The 17,861-nt window shown below is 37.7% G+C and overlaps 1 protein-coding gene and 1 long non-coding RNA gene across 2 annotated transcripts in view; one reads left to right on the top strand and one right to left on the bottom strand.

Annotated features, from left to right (window-relative positions):
• The window catches only part of LOC136040815 (uncharacterized), a 100,653-nt gene that overhangs the window by 397 nt on the left and 82,395 nt on the right, over positions 1-17,861 (top strand). The window lies entirely within an intron of this gene.
• LOC136040814 (pH-sensitive chloride channel 2-like) overlaps positions 6,784-17,861 on the bottom strand; it is a 69,409-nt gene continuing 58,331 nt past the window's right edge. Inside the window, exons 8-9 of the mRNA XM_065725147.1 lie at positions 17,565-17,685; positions 6,784-7,236 (exon numbers count right to left, since the gene is read on the bottom strand). Coding sequence (XP_065581219.1) covers positions 6,847-7,236; positions 17,565-17,685 — 511 coding nt within the window. The 3' untranslated portion in view covers positions 6,784-6,846. The remainder of the gene's footprint in view (positions 7,237-17,564; positions 17,686-17,861) is intronic.

The raw sequence follows: 17,861 nt of genomic DNA, 5'->3' as shown, positions 1-17,861 counted from the left end.
GAGGCACTGCAAAAAACTACCAACGAGGCCAAATTCACTTTCTATGAAATGGACAATGATTCAGAAATCTACCAGCCGTACTTAGAAAAATATCGTGCTAAGCGCAAGGGCACTGTTTCTAACAGCACCGATCAACCAGGACATCTTTCGAAAAATTCTCCGTCAAATCTAAGCCGGGCAACCAATCTTCTGACCTGAACATCAGACTAACTCAGACCCAACAAGAATTGGAAGCTGTAAAAGCGAATCTGATCGCATCAACAATCAACTCCCGCACTCGGCTGAATCAATTATATCTGACGTGTATGATTCTTTGATGGTCGAGTACTCGCCAAAATTTGATTTTATCGATAAGCAACTAAAATCGCTAAGAAACAGCTTCATGATCCTCGAAGAGCGAGTAAAAAAGATCGAAAATAGACTTGACGATATTGAGCAGGAAGATAGGCTGCATTCGCTTATTTTCAGTGGTGTCAAACAAAGTCCGGGCGCTGATGTAAAATCGTGTATTAATAGTATTATCTCGGACAAGACTCGGGCGTACAGGTTACCGTTTCGGAACTAACTGAAGTGTATAGATTTACCCTTCCAGTGAATCCTACGCGGCCTGATATGATTTCCCCGGTAATCGCCCAGTTTTCGTCTAAGGAAGTGGCTAGAAAGGTATCAAACAATTCGTGGTAACGAACTGTAGTAAGGAGCGACCCGGCTCAATAGTAAACAGAACTCTAAAAAAAAGAAATTTTGATGCTAAAACTTTCTAAGTTTTAGAAACTTTCTAAACAGTGGAAGCAAATAAATTACTAAGTTTGAATATGTTAAATTTATATGGAAATAGTTTGATTCTTTAACCAAGGTTGTGCTCGATTTGGAATCTGTGATCCCAGGAACAGTAAGGAAGCATAGTTTTCAATTCTTCTCATATAATTTGTGTTGAAGAATAGATTTATTTAACTGGAGTTGCCTTATAATATTGTTACTAATTTATGCTCTTTGCTTGGAAGCAAAACAGCGTCATCTATAATAATTCTTAATAGCGGATTCTAGAGTGCGTTCATATTATTAAATTTTACTAATAAGCGAGCAGAAGAGGGGAGTTTCTTGTCGCAAGGGCCGTTGTACCTGCCGGGAGTGTGACTCCCTTAAACTGCGGGGATCAGGTAGCAAGAAACTACGCTTCCCTCGCTTATTAGCTTAAATAGCTCTGTATTACGTCGTAGTTTATTGAACTGGCTCCTCCCCTCGGACTTTGATTTTGCATTACGGATTGTGACGTGGCTGTTGCGATGGGGAGTAATGAGAAATTGGTTTGGAATGCGTTACTGAATTATGCTTTCCGTGCGATAAAAGCTGGTAATCGCTCGGAGGATATAGCGAAAAAAGCAGTCGAGTTTTTCTCAGAGGAAGCAATTGCAATGGCGAAGGAGTTATTGTGGCCCCTAGCAGGAATTACCACACGTGTTACTGCGCGATCGAAGAACACCGATGATATCCTGGACATATTAAAAGTATTTCGGGTTTGTGAAGATAAAAATATCTCGTTGCCGCGGTTTGTGATTTTCGAACCTGATGAAGTTCCGATAATCCCGGGAGAAGTGACGGCTACCCTAACCCGGAAAGTAAACGAATTGTGTGCTAAGTTCGATAGTTACGTGGATTCTAATCCCTCTCCTTCTGTCTCTGCTATGCCTGCGGCAGAAACCAACACGATCATGTCGAAACTGTCATATGCGGTTGTTTTGAAGAATCCCCCGAAAGATCTTTCGAACCCTAGCGCTCGGAAATCCTATTTGGACAGAGTATGTGGTGATACTAGTTCGAACATTGTGGAGCTGAAACCTAGGAAATCTGAATGGAGAGTAGTCTTGAACAACAAGAATGCTGCCGAGTCCCTGGCTGAGGCAGTGGGTAAAAGTGACTCAACTATAAGTGTTAAAGTAAAAACTCCCGCTTTCTTCGGAATAATCCGCCACGTTCCCACTGAAACTTCAGATGACGAACTGCGCTCAGTTGTACCGAACTGTGTTAAGGCCGTACAAATTGGTAGTACTCGGTCATTCAAATTACAGTTTGAAAGCAAAGCTCATCTCTTTAACGCAATGAACTCTCCGCCCATTTTTGGTTACGAGCGACTACCCATTACAGAATTTAAATTCTTACCGATGCAGTGCTACAACTGTCAGTCCTACGGACATGCAGCAAAATCTTGTGTAGATCCCCCGAAATGTTCAAAGTGCGGTGGAGATCATTCCAGCTCTCGGGACAATCCATGCCAAAATGCCCCCAAATGCGCTCTGTGTGGTTCTTCTCGACACCCGTGCTACAGCTTCCAATGTCCAGTAGCTCAGAAGCTAATTTCTAAACAATGATCGGTGATTCTATACGGGTTGTTTCATGGAACTTAAATGGTGGAGTGGTTGATAAAATGCCACTGTTAGAAGGATTGTTATGTTATAACGATGTACTCTGTGTGCAGGAACACTTCCTCTCGAATCAAGCCGTTAGTCTGCTTGAGCTAAACGATGGCGTCAAAGTATTTGCTACTCCTGCAAAGTCATCGGGCAGGGGAAGGCCGTCCGGTGGAATCGCCATTCTTGTTAGCAGCAGGTTAAATCCCATTCTGTATAAATCTTCAGACTTTTTTGTTGCTGTTAAGGTGCACAAAACTGTTATCCACTCTGTGTACATGCCAACAGACTACAGAGACAGTAAATCAGAAAAAAAATTTAGTGAAGCCTGCAGTAAGCTATCGAGTTCGGTGGGCAGCTGTTCTAGCCAGGGCCTTGAATGTATAGTCGCTGGTGACGTGAACTGTGACTTGACTGATGAGTCTAACGCTCGAGCACAGATCCTCCTATCTTCCTGTGACGGTCTTCGTCTTGCTAACAATGATCTGTGTTTTACTTATATCCATAACTCAGGCTCGACTTCATCTCTCGACTTCATGTTAAGTTCCATCCAATCTCCAGCTTGCGGCAATTCGCACGTAGATCTGAGCGTAAGCGCGTCTGATCACTTTCCAATTATAAACACTTTTCGAGTAATTCCTGCCTCTCCTAACCCCCCAACTAATGAAAAGAAGTGGAAAATCAAAACTAATTGGAGTAAAATTGACCTGGCTACTTATCATTACGTATTGGATGAGATTCTCACAAAGATTAAAGTGCCGTTCCAATTACTACAGCAGAGTGTATGTATTCAAGATGAAGAGAAACAGCTGCTACTAAACATCTACTGTAGTGAAATATCTCACGCACTGTTATCTGCCGAGGCCGCTGCGGTCCCCATTCGTAAAGTCCGAGTGGGAACGGAAATTCCAAAGTGGTCCGAAAACCCTGCTCTAAGTGAAGCATGTGGTCGTGCAAAATTTTGGCTTAGGCTCTGGAACGAGTGTGGTCGTCCGAAATCAGGTGTTGTAAATGAAGTTCGGCTGTTCAGCAAACGCAGATTTGCCAAGATTTTGTCTAAGCATAAATGTGAAGTGATCGATCAACATAGTCAATTGATAAGTAATGACCCAAATACTGTGTGGAGATTTCTTAAACGTAATGGTGATCAGAATAGTGTTGAACCTGTGATCTCTGAGCAAGATTGGGTGTCCCACTTTACTTCTGAGTTCTCTCCACCCGAACAAGATCTTGAAGATAAATATGAAGTCGAACTTGATAAGTTCATGGAATTGCCTAGTTCTGGTGTTGGCTACATAGTAACTGTTCCTAATCTGATTCGTGCAATTTCAAAATTAAAAAAGAAACAATCGAAAGGTGTCGACAAGTTGTGTGGGTTGCATCTTGTACATGGTACTGCTGGTCTCCTGAGTCATTTAGAGCTTCTATTCCAAATTATCTTTAATTCTGGTCTCGTTCCCGACGTTTTTGGTACTGGAGTAATTACACCTATTTTGAAAAAAGGGAAAAATCCGTCTGAATGCGTATCTTACCGCCCTATAACTGTTTCGCCGGTTTTATGTAAGCTTATGGAATTGCTAGTTATAGATCATATTGCTTTTCAATGTTCTACCCCCGATAATCAGTTCGGATTTAAAAAAGGTGTTGGTCGCGAGCACGTCCATTATATTCTTGCTAATATATTAATAGAAGCTGATGAACTGAATGAATCCCTTATTCTAGCGAGTCACGATGTTAGACGTGCTTTTGATTCTGGGATACATCCCCAGTTATTAGTGTCTGCTCATAAACGTGGTGTGGACCGATCGGTTATTTTGCCTTTTCGGGATATGTATAAGAAGCTTCGAGTCCAAGTTAAAGTCCCGTCTCCTAACGGGCCGATTGTATTACCAAATGCTATTCCGGTTAGAAAGGGCATTAGGCAGGGTGCAATTTCGTCACCCCGGTTGTATAATAATAGTGTTCTCGAGGCCCAAAAGTTAGTGCAAATGAGCTGCATTTTCCGAGGTTTGGATGTAACATTACTTAATTACGCAGATGATATTTTTAATTTAAGTAGATGTTTGTCTCGTATTGAAGAAAATTTTCAGATTCTAGATGATGCTTATAGAGAGATAGGCCTATCTTTTAATGCAAGTAAAAGCGAGATTGTTGCTTTCAATAGGAGAAATGCAGATTGTATAGATCTTGCTGTCAAATTTGGTGCTCAAGAGGTTCCACTGTCTGACTCCATAATGTACTTAGGAATGCCTATAGGTCATAACATGGCATCTACACGTGCTCGCCAAATAAGTAATTTCGCAGAAAAGGCACGTAAGGCTTACGGGGCGCTATCTTCAACTAAAGCGAAATATAATCGACAAATTCGAGCTAGGCTATATAATGCACTGGTGATCCCACACTTTCTGGCTTTATCACCGTTTTGGCATATATTTAGTGTTAGTGATAAAAGAAACCTTCGATCACTTTTTTACAAATATGCAAAGTTTCTTTTAAATACCCCACCGTGGGTTAAAAATTCCAAGATGTCTGCAAGGTTCGGTATCACAGATCCGATTGCTGCTGTGACGAAACGTCGTTCTGAATTTTTGGGGTCGCTTGGGCCTAGTAGTCTGGCAATTGCAATTCGTCCTTAGTGAGTTTTTGTAATAATGTTTTTATTTATTGGCGGTGTATCGTAACGTTTGTTTTTGTTTGTGCAGTTAAGTGTTTGTTTTTTTTTTTTTTTTTGTTTTTTTTTTTTTCTTTTCTTCTTTGTACTCCATTCGTGCCATTTGTGGTTTTGTATCGAGTGGGTGAATAAAATTATCTATCTATCTATCTATCTTAATCTTTGTGATCAAAAGTTACGAGCCTGAGAAAATTGTCTTATTTTGAAAAATAGGAGGAATCACCCCCTAAAAGTCATAGAATCTTAACGAAAATCACATCATCGCATTCAGCGTATCAGAGAACCCTATAGCGAAAACTTCAAGCTCATATCTACAAAAATGTGGAATTTCGTATTTTTTGCCAGAAGACAGATCACGGGTGCGTGTTTATTTGTTTTTTTTTTGTTTCTGTTTTTTTTTCCCCTGGGGTAATCGTATCAACCAAGTGGTCCTAGAATGTCGCAAGAGGGCTCATTATAACGGAAATGAAAAGTTCTGGTGGCCTTTTTAAGTAACCAAAAAAATTGGAGGGCACCTAGGCCCCCTTCCACGCTCATTTTTCCCCAAAATCAACAGATCAAAATTTTGAGACAGCCATTTTGTTCCGCATAGTCGAAAGCCATAATAAAGATGTCTTTGGGGATGACTTACTCCCCCACAGTCTCTGGGGGAGGGGCTGCAAGTTACAAACTTCGACCAGTGCTTACATACAGTAATGGTTATTGGGAAGTGTACAGACGTTTTCAGGGTTGTTTTTTTTAGTTTCGGGGGTGGGTTTGAGGGGAGGGGGCTATGTGGGAGGATCTACCCTGGGGAAATATGTCTTGGGGGAAGAGAAATTCAATGAAAAGGGCGCAGGATTTTCTAGCATTACTATAAAAAAAAACAATGAAAAAATAAACATGAAAAAGTTTTTTCAATTGAAAGTAAGGAGTAGCATTCAAACTTAAAACGAACAGAAATTATTACTCATATGGGGGGTTCTTAAAATACTTTAGCATAAAGAGTGAGGTATTTAGGAGGAGATAAATACCTCGCTCTTTATGCTATAGTATTTTTTAGTAATTTCAACTATTTATTCTACGGCCTTTGTGATTCAGGGGTCATTCTTGAAGAATTGGAACAAAACTTAAGATTTAGTGGAAAGAGCGAGGTATTGACGAGGGGACAAACTCCCTCATATACATAATACAAATATAAGAATATAAAAGTTTCTTACGTAAGTTAATTCTTAAGTTACGTATATTTTTTACTAACAAAAACGTTCGTTAAGAATTAAAAGTTCTAGTTGTTTTTTTAAGTAACCAAAAAATTGGAGGGCAACTAGGCATCCTTCCCCAGCCCTTACTCCTCAAAATCGTCTGATTAAAACTAAGAGAAAGCCATTTAGCCAAAAAAGAATTAATATGTAAATTTCATTTTAATAACTTATGTGCGGAGAACCAAAATCAAACATGCATTAATTCAGAAACGTTTAGAAATTAAATTAAAAAAACTAGTTTTTTTTAGTTTTTTAAGGAGCGACATTGAAACTTAAAACGAACAGAAACAAACTCCGTATAAGAAATGGGTTGTCCCCTCCGCAATTCCTCGCTCTTTACGCTAAAGTTTGACTCTTTGCCACAATTCTTTTTTTTAAAACAATTAAAAATTTTGTTCAATTACCCTAGTAAGAATTATATTTTATCCAAAATCAAACCTTTTATTAAAGATTGTTTACTTGATTGAGTGACTTAACAGATTGTATTGCTAAACTACTAAATAATAACCGATTTCTTTAAATTCATTTACAATGCAAAAACCCAAATCCAGTACACAATATTGAATAAACCAAACAGCAATGGAAAATATATTCTTGCTCTTCTGTCAATATATTTGCCGGCTTCCCTTTGTTCAAGATAGTAAACTTGTTTGTTAAAAAAATCATTTGCCGCTCTTGCACTTGAAAGCGAAAATACACTTCCACGCCTTCCTCCATCATCTCTGAATGTAGACAGTCCAGTGACTGAATGTCTTCCAGCAATCTCTTCTTGCAGATCTGGACAGCTGTTGCAGCTGATAGTTGTGAGTGTTGAACTCGACATATGGTGAGCTGGTCTCTGCTGTAGATCATTTGTCAAAGTTCTTGCACGTGGACGAGCTCCGATTTCATTAATCAGGTCTATTGTTGACTGATTCTAAAACAAAGATCATAAACCTATTATATATACAAACAAGCAAATTATAAACATAAATTAGGCAAATAAATGTGACCACAAGACAAGCCAAGAGAAAGTCTCTTTTTAAAGACCAAGAATATATTTAAGTTAAAAATCTTATGGTATCTCAAATAAACACGACCATTTGTTTACAATTAAAACCATTGTCCACTGATAATTTTCTCGCAAAATCTTTGACACCTCGTTTTAAAGCAAAATCAAGTTATGTATGTGATGGTGTGAATCTCGTACAAGGGGTCTCGTACACCTCCTTCACTTTTCCTTTGGTCTTGCGAAATTTTCAACAGTGTTTTCATGAAAGCAAGTTAGATTGCAGCAACGATAGTCCACCTTTTTTATGCATGTGTTATATTTAAATATATATTTTATTCAGTAAAACTCATACGTACATTTTAATCAAAGTGTCCTTATACTTAAATTTTACATTTAATACTATATTTCAATTTTGTATGAGTCTCAAAATAATAAATTAGGTTGCGAAATAGACTTTTCTATGGGGTAGGTCAAACTTTGTGATGGGTATATTCTGGGTATTTTGTTTCGGAAAGTATATAGAGAAAAAACGGCGTTCAGAGAAAGATATAGAGTTTTATTAAGACTTTTAAGCAAAGCAGTGGAATCATTGAAGTTAGGGATGATATACCCTCTAGATTTCTTAATCTCCTTTCCTTATCCTGAATATCAAAAAGTTTCTGTTTTTGGTGTTTTTTTTTTTTTTTTTTTACTTGAAAACATTAAACAACATCCTATCTAAGTTTTGCAAAAGCCAGTTTTGCCCTCCCCACGCTCCCCCAAAATTTTAGGAATCATATATCCTCTAGATTTTCTTACTCCCCTTTCCCCATCCTGAATACCAAAAACATCTCTTTTTCGTGTTTTGTTGTTCTATTTAGTATTTTCACAAACAAACACCCTATCTAAAATTCGTAAAAACGAATTTTGCCCCCGGCTCCCCCAAAATTTTATGGGCCATATACCCTCTAGATTTTTTTTACTCCTCTTTCCCCATCTTGAATATCAAAATTATCTCTTTTTGGTGTTTTTTTTTCCAATTTTCATTTAAAAACATTAAAAAATCCTCTCTAGGTTTCATAAAAACTCATTTTATCCCCTTCCTTCTCCCTCAATATTTATGTAAATTTGGCTATCAAACAGTTCGTGGTAACGAACTGTAGTAAGGAGCGACCCGGCTCAATAGTAAACGAAACTCTAAAAAACGGAATTTCGATACTAAAAGATATATCAAAAGAATCGGATTTTTATGCTGATTTTAAATATATAAGTTTCATCAAATTTAGTCTTTGTCATCAAAAGTTACGAGCCTGAGAAAATTTGCCTTATTTTGGAAAATAGGGGGTAACACCCCCTAAAAGTCATAGGATCTTAACGAAAATTACACCATCGCATTCAGCGTATCAGAGAACCCTATAGAAAAAATTCCAAGGTCCAATCTACAAAAATGTTTAATTTCGTATTTTTTGCCAGAAGACAAATCACGGGTGCGTGTTTATTTGTTTTTTTGTTTTTTTTGTTTTTTTTCCCCAGGGGTCATCGTATCGACCAAGTGGTCCTAGAGTTTTGCAAGAGGGCTCATTCTAACGGAAATGAAAAGTTCTAGTGCCCTTTTTAAGTGACCAAAAAAATTGGAGGGCACCTAGGCCCCCTCCCACGCTCATTTTTTCCCCAAAGTCAACGGATCAAAATTTTGAGATGGCCTTTTGTTCCGCATAGTCGAAAACCATAATAACTATGTCTTTGGGGATGACTTACCCCCCACAGTACCTGGGGGAGGGGCTGCAAGTTACAATCTTTGACTAATGTTTACATACAGTAATGGTTACTGGGAAGTGTACTGATGTTATCAGGGGGATTTTTTGGGTTTGGGTGTGGGGTTCAGGGGAGGGGGCTATATGGGAGGATCTTTCCTTGGAGGAGTATTTCATGGGGGAAGAGAAATTCAATGAAAAGGGCGCAGGACTTTCTAGCATTACTATAAAAAAAAAAAACAATGAAAATATAAACATGAAAAAGTTTTTTCAATTGAAAGTAAGGAGAAGCATCAAAACTTAAAAACGAACAGAGATTATTACGCATATGAAGGGTTCTAAAAATGCTTTAGCATAAAGAGCGAGGTATTTAGGAGGAGATAAATACTTCGCTCTTTATGCTAAAATTTTTTTTAATAATTTCACTATTTATTCTACGGCCTTTCTGATTCAGGGGTCATTCTTAAAGAATTAGGATAAAACGTAACGTAAGTTACGTAAGTTATGTACGTTTGTTACGTAAGTTAATTCTTAAGTTACGTTTTTTTTTTACTAATAAAAACGTTCGTTAAAAATTAAAAGATCTAGTTGCCTTTTTGAGTAACCGAAAAATTGGAAGGCAACTAGACCTCCTTCCCCACCCCTTATTTCTCAAAATCGTCTGATCAAAACTAAGAGAAAGCCATTTAGCCAAAAAAAGAATTAATATGCAAATTTCATTTTAGTAATTTACGTACGGAGAGCCAAAATCAGACATGCATTAATTCAAAAACTTTCAGAAATTAAATATAAAAAAAAAAAGTTTTTTTAAACGAAAGTAAGGAGCGACATTAAAACTTAAAACGAACAGAAATTACTCCGTATATGAAAGGGGCTTTTCCTCCTCGACACCCCGCTCCTTGCGCTAAAGTTTGATTCTTTCTCGCAACTCTACTTTTTAAAACAATAAAAAACTTTAGCGCAAGGAGCGGGGTGTCGAGGAGGAAAAGCCCCTTTCATATACGGAGTAATTTCTGTTCGTTTTAAGTTTTAATGTCGCTCCTTACTTTCATTTAAAAAAACTTGTTCTTTTTTATATTTAATTGTAGCCAAAAACAGCTGAAATAAGGTCAAGTAATAATAAAGCTTAAGACAAATGGAAATTCGCATCAATACTTAAGTAAGACCCAAAATAAACAAAAATATAATGAAAGATAAAGTCAAACTTAAAACAAAAGACACTACCACAAACCAGAGGTTGGGTAACAGCCTCTAATACTCTCAAAGATATCTAAGATTTTTCAATTTTTTGTTTGGTCCAAAACCTTCCTTGACATTCCTTCAAAGTGATAGCTTTAAACCCTCAGCCACTCCTGAGGTATTTAAGATTTGCCCTCGGGACCACCTGGATACACCAATTGTCTTTTGATTTGGTCCATTATCTCCAAAAATAAGCCTGATATATCCAAACTTATAAAGTTAGCTGTTCCTGTCAGTGGTGTTTTTTTTTTTTTTTTGGGGGGGGGGGGCATTTCCCCCATCAGCATAGGTATACCAGGCCATAGACCATGCTCCTTGACTCTTTGGATGTTGACCCCTCTTGCTCCCCAATACAAAAACCGGAGCTAAGCCCTCATTTTCTGTATATTATGTAAAGAAGTCTTTTGACAATTTCGACAGATATTGTATCTTTTGATTTAGTCTGAATCCCCTTCAATATTTACCAAACTATCACCTTTGGGGCCTTGTTATTTTTTAGCACTTTTAGTAATTTTACTAATTCTTTAACACAATATAATTTTTCCTTCACATCAAAGGTTTCACAAAATTTTTCATTCTTTTCTATATCTTTCCCTGTAGTTCTATCACGGTTTGCCACATTCTCAAACTCTTTTGCTATCTCTCCTTAACTCTTTTTTTATCCGCAATAGTAGCCTAATCTTTTAATAGTAAAAAAGATAGGAGAAAGGCTCCTATCTTTAACTGAAACAAGTCCAGATTGACAATTTCTAACAAACTTATTAATATACCAGTAGGGGCTTAGCAGGATCAGCATTTCTATTGGGGAAGGGCAAAAGGGGTCCATGTCCTGATAGTCAAGGCGCATGGTCTATATAATATTTTATTCTCCAGTTGGTTGGGGGGCAGCTTCCCCTCCTCCTTGCCAACCCGCCGAACGATGCTTCTGCATACCAGAAACTTGTTTCATTATTATACTGTCTGGCTGCATCTTCCTGACCCTCAGGAATCTTATCCATGGCTTACACCTCACACCCCTTAATCTCAATTTTATTGCTTTCTCAGTGTTTTCTTTACGTACCTTTTATTTTCATGTTATTTGTCACTCGAATAATTCTTATACAAGACCTTCCTTTTCTCTCTTAAAAACAAAGAATTGTCACTAATATTGCTAGTTTCTACTATCACCTCCCATGAACTAACGACAAGAGACCAAGGTGAGACATTCTCTTCATCGCCAGAGATTGAAGAGCAGGCCCAGAACTTAAGCGTAATTGGGGGCGTAGCTCCACTATTTTTATTCGGGAGCAAGAGGGGTCAATATCCAAAGAATCAAGGAGCACTAAACTTAGCAGAGCAGGCCCTGATGTAGCCACAATAATTGGGGGCTAAACTGTTGGTAACTGATGCATTAATGGAGAAAGGCTTCTTCAACTAGCCAGGTACAAAAATCACTGTGCTACTAGAATTCTCTTTGAACACAAGAAACTGCATGTTGTTACATGGCACTCGAACTACGGCAGAAGAAAAGCTAAGATCACTTACGTTCTAGTAACCAGACGAGGGAGAAGCTCCTGCTTAGATGGCAGAGCACATAGAGGAGCTGATTTGGGGTCTTTAATCGGGTCTGATTACTATCTACTTGTATGTAACGTTCATCATCGTCTAAGCAGAGAAAGGCAACACAAAAGAGCCAATCGCTTCGACGTGTCTAAATTAAGATATCTAGAAAGTTCAATTTTAGTTAAGGCCCAACAACCAATTTGAAGTCCCATGCCAATTGTCTTACGTTGACCTAGAATGGGCACAGATGAAGGCAGCTACCTATTACTTAGCTAAAAAAGGTATTGGCCACACCAACGTCAAAAAACCAATCAAGATTTCCGACCGTGCCATCTATGTGGTTAAAGAGAGCCGCCCCATCGTTGGTGGTGCATAATAACCCTTAAAAACAGCCCGAAAATCAGTTAGACCAACAGTAAAACAGGATCAAGAATAGTACAGGTCAAATATTGCAAATGAACTCAAGCATGCGTAAAAAAATCATAATAGCAGTAAAATGTTTGAATTGCTAAAAACAGCAACAGAAAAGCCCCTTCAGCAGATGATACGTTGAAAGACAAATGGAGGGAAATCATCAAATCCGAAGAAGGACAATTGGAACGCTGGTGAGAACACTTCTCTGACCTACTCAGCCCCTTCAAAGCCTCATGTGATCTAACTTTCTTGGGTACTGCTAGGAAAACTTATGATATAAATATGGACCCACTGAGTATTGCAGGAATACCAAAAGCGCTGAAGTGCATAAGGAGTACCAAGAAACCAGGAGAGGACAGATTCCTACTGAAATTTCAATGCTTTGCCAAATCTACTATGCTTCCTAACAGACCTATTTGTACAATGTTGGACCACAAACTCTTTCCCAAAAGACAGGAACTTATCAGTCCTCTTTCCAATCTACAAAATCAGCAAGACAGTCTGCGGATACTATACAGGCATTCCCTTAAATGACAAAGCAATAAAAATATTCTCCGTTGTTCTCTTGAACAGATTTAAAAGATATGCCTACCGAACCAATGTGTCCTGAAAAGGTAGGCTTGAGACCAGGGAGCAGATACTCCTGATCCTCAGATACTCGTGATCCAGAGCAGATACTCATGATCTGCCTCATCCGACAACAGTACAACAATTATCACCTACCATTGCTCATCACTTTCAGTCACTTCACTGCTGCTTTCGAATCCTTTGTCAGAGAAGAACTATGGAGGCCTGCTTCTTAAGATTAAACCAGAGCACCTGTTCGACATACTCTGCAGCGGATACCTGGATGCTGAGACCATTATACACATCTCGGGTAACGATATTCTCAAGTTTAGAGTCAAGTCTGGTTTCAAGCGGGAATTCCAACTATCATCAACATTATTCAACTTCACGATAGACTGAATAATGAGTAATGCCCTGAGAAACCACAGGGGACTATCTTTGGTCACTGGATGGATTTCTTCAATCCCTGACTGACTTGTATTTTGAAGACGATGTTGCCTTGCTGGAAACCACAGCCGACGGCTTACAAGACATAAAAGATCATGTTTTCTAGACTCCAAAGCGCATTGGGCTTATCACTATATAGCTTTCTATCGAATCATCATGTACGACAAAATAATTGAAAACGTCAACAAGTTCAAGTACCTTGTGTCTATGTTAAACCAGATCGTTGAGCTGGTAAAGACATTTCTGCTTGGACATTTAGGGCTTGGGGAGTCTTTACCAGTCTGCAGAATACGCTATGTGCCAGACATGAGACCTCGAAAAAGACCTAAGTAAGAGTCTACATAGCATACGTGCAAAATGTACTACTGTACGCAAGCTAGACATGGCCACTCAAGGCTGTAGAAGCTAGAGCTCTGGACTCGTTTGATCATCAGTGCCTTTGCTATATACTCTGAATCATCAGATGGTCTAGGATTTCTAATAGTGAAGTAAGAAGCCAATGTGACCAGGCGGAAGATCTTTCCTCTATCATCAAAAGACATCACCTGAAACTTATCAGCCACACCTTATGTCATCCCTAATGTACGATATGTCAAAAAGTCCTTATCTATGAACCATTGCCATCCTAGAGACGACATAGGGGAGGGGGAGGGGTAGAGATGAAAAAATTTTGGCAAAAGACTTCCGCAGGTGTCCCCATGTAAGAGGTGGGGTAGAGACTGACTGAAGATCGCTGGGGCAACAGCAGACGACAGATCAAACTGATCGTCGGATATAATTCCAAAGTCCATTGGTGCCGGTCAGGACATTTACTCGTCTGATTCCCACCAGAAGTAAGTAGGTAAGTAAGATTTTGCAAGATGTTGTTCTTTTCTTTTAACGCCAATAATAGCACTCCCATATACCCTAGTATCTTGTATCGATTGAGCCAGTCTTCGGGTTATAATGAGATAATAAGATCTTTTAACTGACTTATTATCACGTGAATGCCATGCATTCTTACGGCTAGCTAGATTCTCATACCTACAGAACCAAGGCTAGAAGCTACAGTGATGACAGTGATCAAGTATTGTTTCGAAGCTTGAGTAATCTGAAAGACGGGAAAGATTTGCTAGAGGTTTTCCAAAGAAAAAGTCTATGGACTGCTTTGGCTGCCAACCTGACAGACCGTATCTAAAACAGTAAGCTGTGAAAAACAATTTATCCAATCCCGCTTTCAAGGGCTATAATTAGAAAAGTGTTGAAATTCCTAGAACATATTTTTTGGATGAAGTATGACAGATTGCCAAAGATTGTCATTGTTGGTCAGCCTTCTATGGCCAAACAAAACCAGGTCGTCTCTGAATCGGGTGAGAGGAAGTTTATGGAAAATGAGAAGTTCTTGGGAGGGTTGAAAGAGGGGGCTTTTAATATATTAGGATATAGGAGTAGTGTGCGTAGCTGTGCTGGTCTCATGTGGCTTAGTGCTGCAAGAAGTCGTTGTCAGTATTGTTTTATGACTTAATATCTACTATATTAAATATATAGATATTATTAGATTGGGATAGAGGTGGACCATGTGTAGTGGTGTTGGCCTTAGGTAGCTTGCTGCTGCTACTCGAGTTATGTTGTTCGGTATTCTCGTTGTGTTGGCAAGCATGCGATCGTAAAAGATAATCCCAGTAATAGTACACTTCTTTTTACTTTCTCTAAGCTGTCAGACTACCTATACTACGGTTGTCCCGAGGCCAGATTGTTAATGATAAAAGAAAGACCGCATCGAACATAGCAGTTCACAGTTTGGAGGCTACGAGCTATCTTAATTTAATGCTCTGTTCGAACTGTGTGACTGCAGAAGGTATAACTTCGAATGTTGTTACTCTGTAGACTTTAGTCTTTCAATTTCTGATAATTTACCATTCTCAATTTGTTTATTTACTAATAGTGTTTCCTTTCTAAATGAAAAAAAAATCAGATATGGTATTTTAAATGTGATTGGAAGAATTTTTATGTGAATGCACATAAAGCAGATATATTTGATGCTGGCAAAACCAATATTTACTTCCCACTGCTGCACAATCTTCAGAGATTCCGGAACCAGGGAAACAGTTTTAATCAACATTTAATGTAGTGGAATAACACAGGCAATGTGTTGCCCCAAGCGCTGTACCGTTCCTTTACGCAAAACACGTCTGGAGCAAGAAATACCTGGCTGGTCACTTAATCTGGTCTTACAAACAAGCGGTAAATCTCTTAAATTTTGTCACCAGACATGGAATAACTTTGACTAGCCAAAATCGGGCACCTTTAGTGACATAAGGTTGTATACTAAATGCTGCTTTGCAAAGTGTCTCACCAATCATAAAGCTGAAACTATACACCACAAGAGTGAGAATCTTGGAAGTAACCTAAATAAGATTTGGAAGTTCGTAATAAATAAGATCTGGAAGGGTTGCCGGAGAGCCACCAAGGGAAAGTGACCTTACGAATTATATCACAAGCAAATTTTGTCAGTGTTGTCAGTCTTGAAAACACTAAAACAGTCTTGTCAGTGTTGAATCAGATATCGGTTTTGCATTGTCGGCCTCTGATATTTACTGTGCTATCATTCCCCTTCGAAAAAGTTCTCGCCTAACTTACAAAGAGTTACTCGCATAACTTAAAAGTTATGCGGTTTTCATTTACCGTATGCAAATGACAAGCTTCTAAAGCCCCAAAATCTGTTTTTTTTTAAAATTATTTCCAACTCTGGTATTGTTTCCGAATCTCTCTGTATTGGTACATTGACTTCTTTTGTAAAGAGAGCCGGCATACAAAGAGCCGGAAGATAAAGAGAGCCGGCATACAAAGAGCCGGAAGATAAAGAGAGCCGGCAGTGCTGCCCTGATAGGCCTATAACCGTTTTCTTCTGTTCTTTGCAAGTTGTTAGAGCTATTAGTGATAAAGGACACAAATAAAGCTTATTTGACCCCAAATAATTGGTTTGGTTTTAAGGAAGGTCATAGTCAGGAGCACAGGCATTACCTGAATACTTGTGTAATGGTTAATACAGAGATTAGTCGTGAGTTCCTCGTTCGTGTGGCTCACGATTTTTCTCGTTTTTTGACTTGGTCCACCTTTTCACTGATTGTATTGTGCACAGATGCGAAATCTTTATTGCTCAGTTGTGCGGGTGCTTAATATATGTAAGTTACCTTATTTGTAGCTGTGAAAGTAAAAAATAAGACGCCAGGATGGGGTAACTTCGCCCCTTGCATAAAAATTGTGTCATTGAACCCCAATAAAAGTTTAAAAATAGTTTTATATAGCTTTAGCTGTTTCTGTCACATTGTAAATGGGTCCTTTTGACAACCTGGATGTATATAGTATTCTCTGATACACTGGAGTTATCACCAAGGTTGCATGTTCCCCTCCCCTTTCGAAAGTATTTCACTACTTTATTCCAAACTGTATAAATTTTCTTTTGCAATGGATTTTGGTGGGTATGTTAAACTTATCGAGTTTAAAATATTTGCTTCTATATTCAAAGATTTTCAATTTTTGGTGAAATTAATTTATTGTTTGTTATAAGAGGGTTGAAAACCTAAAAAGAGGTAAATATCTAGAGGGTTTGAACCAAATTTTATATTTATGTTTTATATTCTTGCTTTATATTTTGCCCAGCACAGATACATTACTTACGTATTTTAAGTTCTCCTCTCTTATGCTTACATAGCAAAAGAAAAAATTTAGCATAAGGATAATTGTTTGATATTACGAGTAAGCATTAAAACCCAAATTAGTAATCACTATTTTAGAACCAAAACAATCTAATTTGTATCAGTTTACGATGATTAAAGCTGGTATCTTATGAATAAAAAATGCATTACTACTATTTACATACTTTTTATTATCAAATATTACTATATTTTTAATAATCAATCGCAATCAATATTTAACTTGAATAACATAGTATATGCCTATGTAATAATACTCATAATTAAATGTAATGCGTAATATAAAAGATTCTAAATAAGTAGTAAAATATAATTATTTATAATAAATTAAATGTGTTTCACTAAATATATCATTTAAATCTACATAATATAAAAATAAAAATAATTTTTAGATAAATTATGAATATTTTATTAGGAATTATTAATAGGTTAGTTAATTGATCAAATTTTAGTGGCATACAGTTAGGAAGAATTTTATTTGTATTTAAAAATAAATATTAATTGTATTTTGTGTTTTATAATGAAATTTATAGAAAAGTATTAGGGAATATGTAACAATTGCACAAGCTTGAACTTCCATTGAGTGACTAAAATAAAAAAAAAGTTCATCACTTACGAGATCATTAACGCTGGAAGTCATCATTGATGGGCTTAATGATGGTCTTCTGCTTGCGCTTGGAGTAATAGCACTCTTAAACAAGCTTGTTGCCGACAGCTTCTTAATTTGCAACTCTTTCCTGAAATTTAGAAAATTTCTTGAAATACAAATGTGTTAAAGCGCTGATGAATTAATTAAATTTTCTTTTACAGTAGTTTTGACGTCTCATGGTAAGTTTGTGCTGAAAATCTGAATCCTGGGGCTCTCTTAAGCCAGAATATGAAAGCATGATCATTTGGATCTCTTTCAATAAAA

This window comes from Artemia franciscana, chromosome 21 (genome assembly GCF_032884065.1).
Source record: "Artemia franciscana chromosome 21, ASM3288406v1, whole genome shotgun sequence".
NCBI lineage: Eukaryota > Metazoa > Arthropoda > Branchiopoda > Anostraca > Artemiidae > Artemia > Artemia franciscana.
Note: the sequence above shows the minus strand (reverse complement) of the source record. Positions and strands in the feature narration are given on the sequence as shown.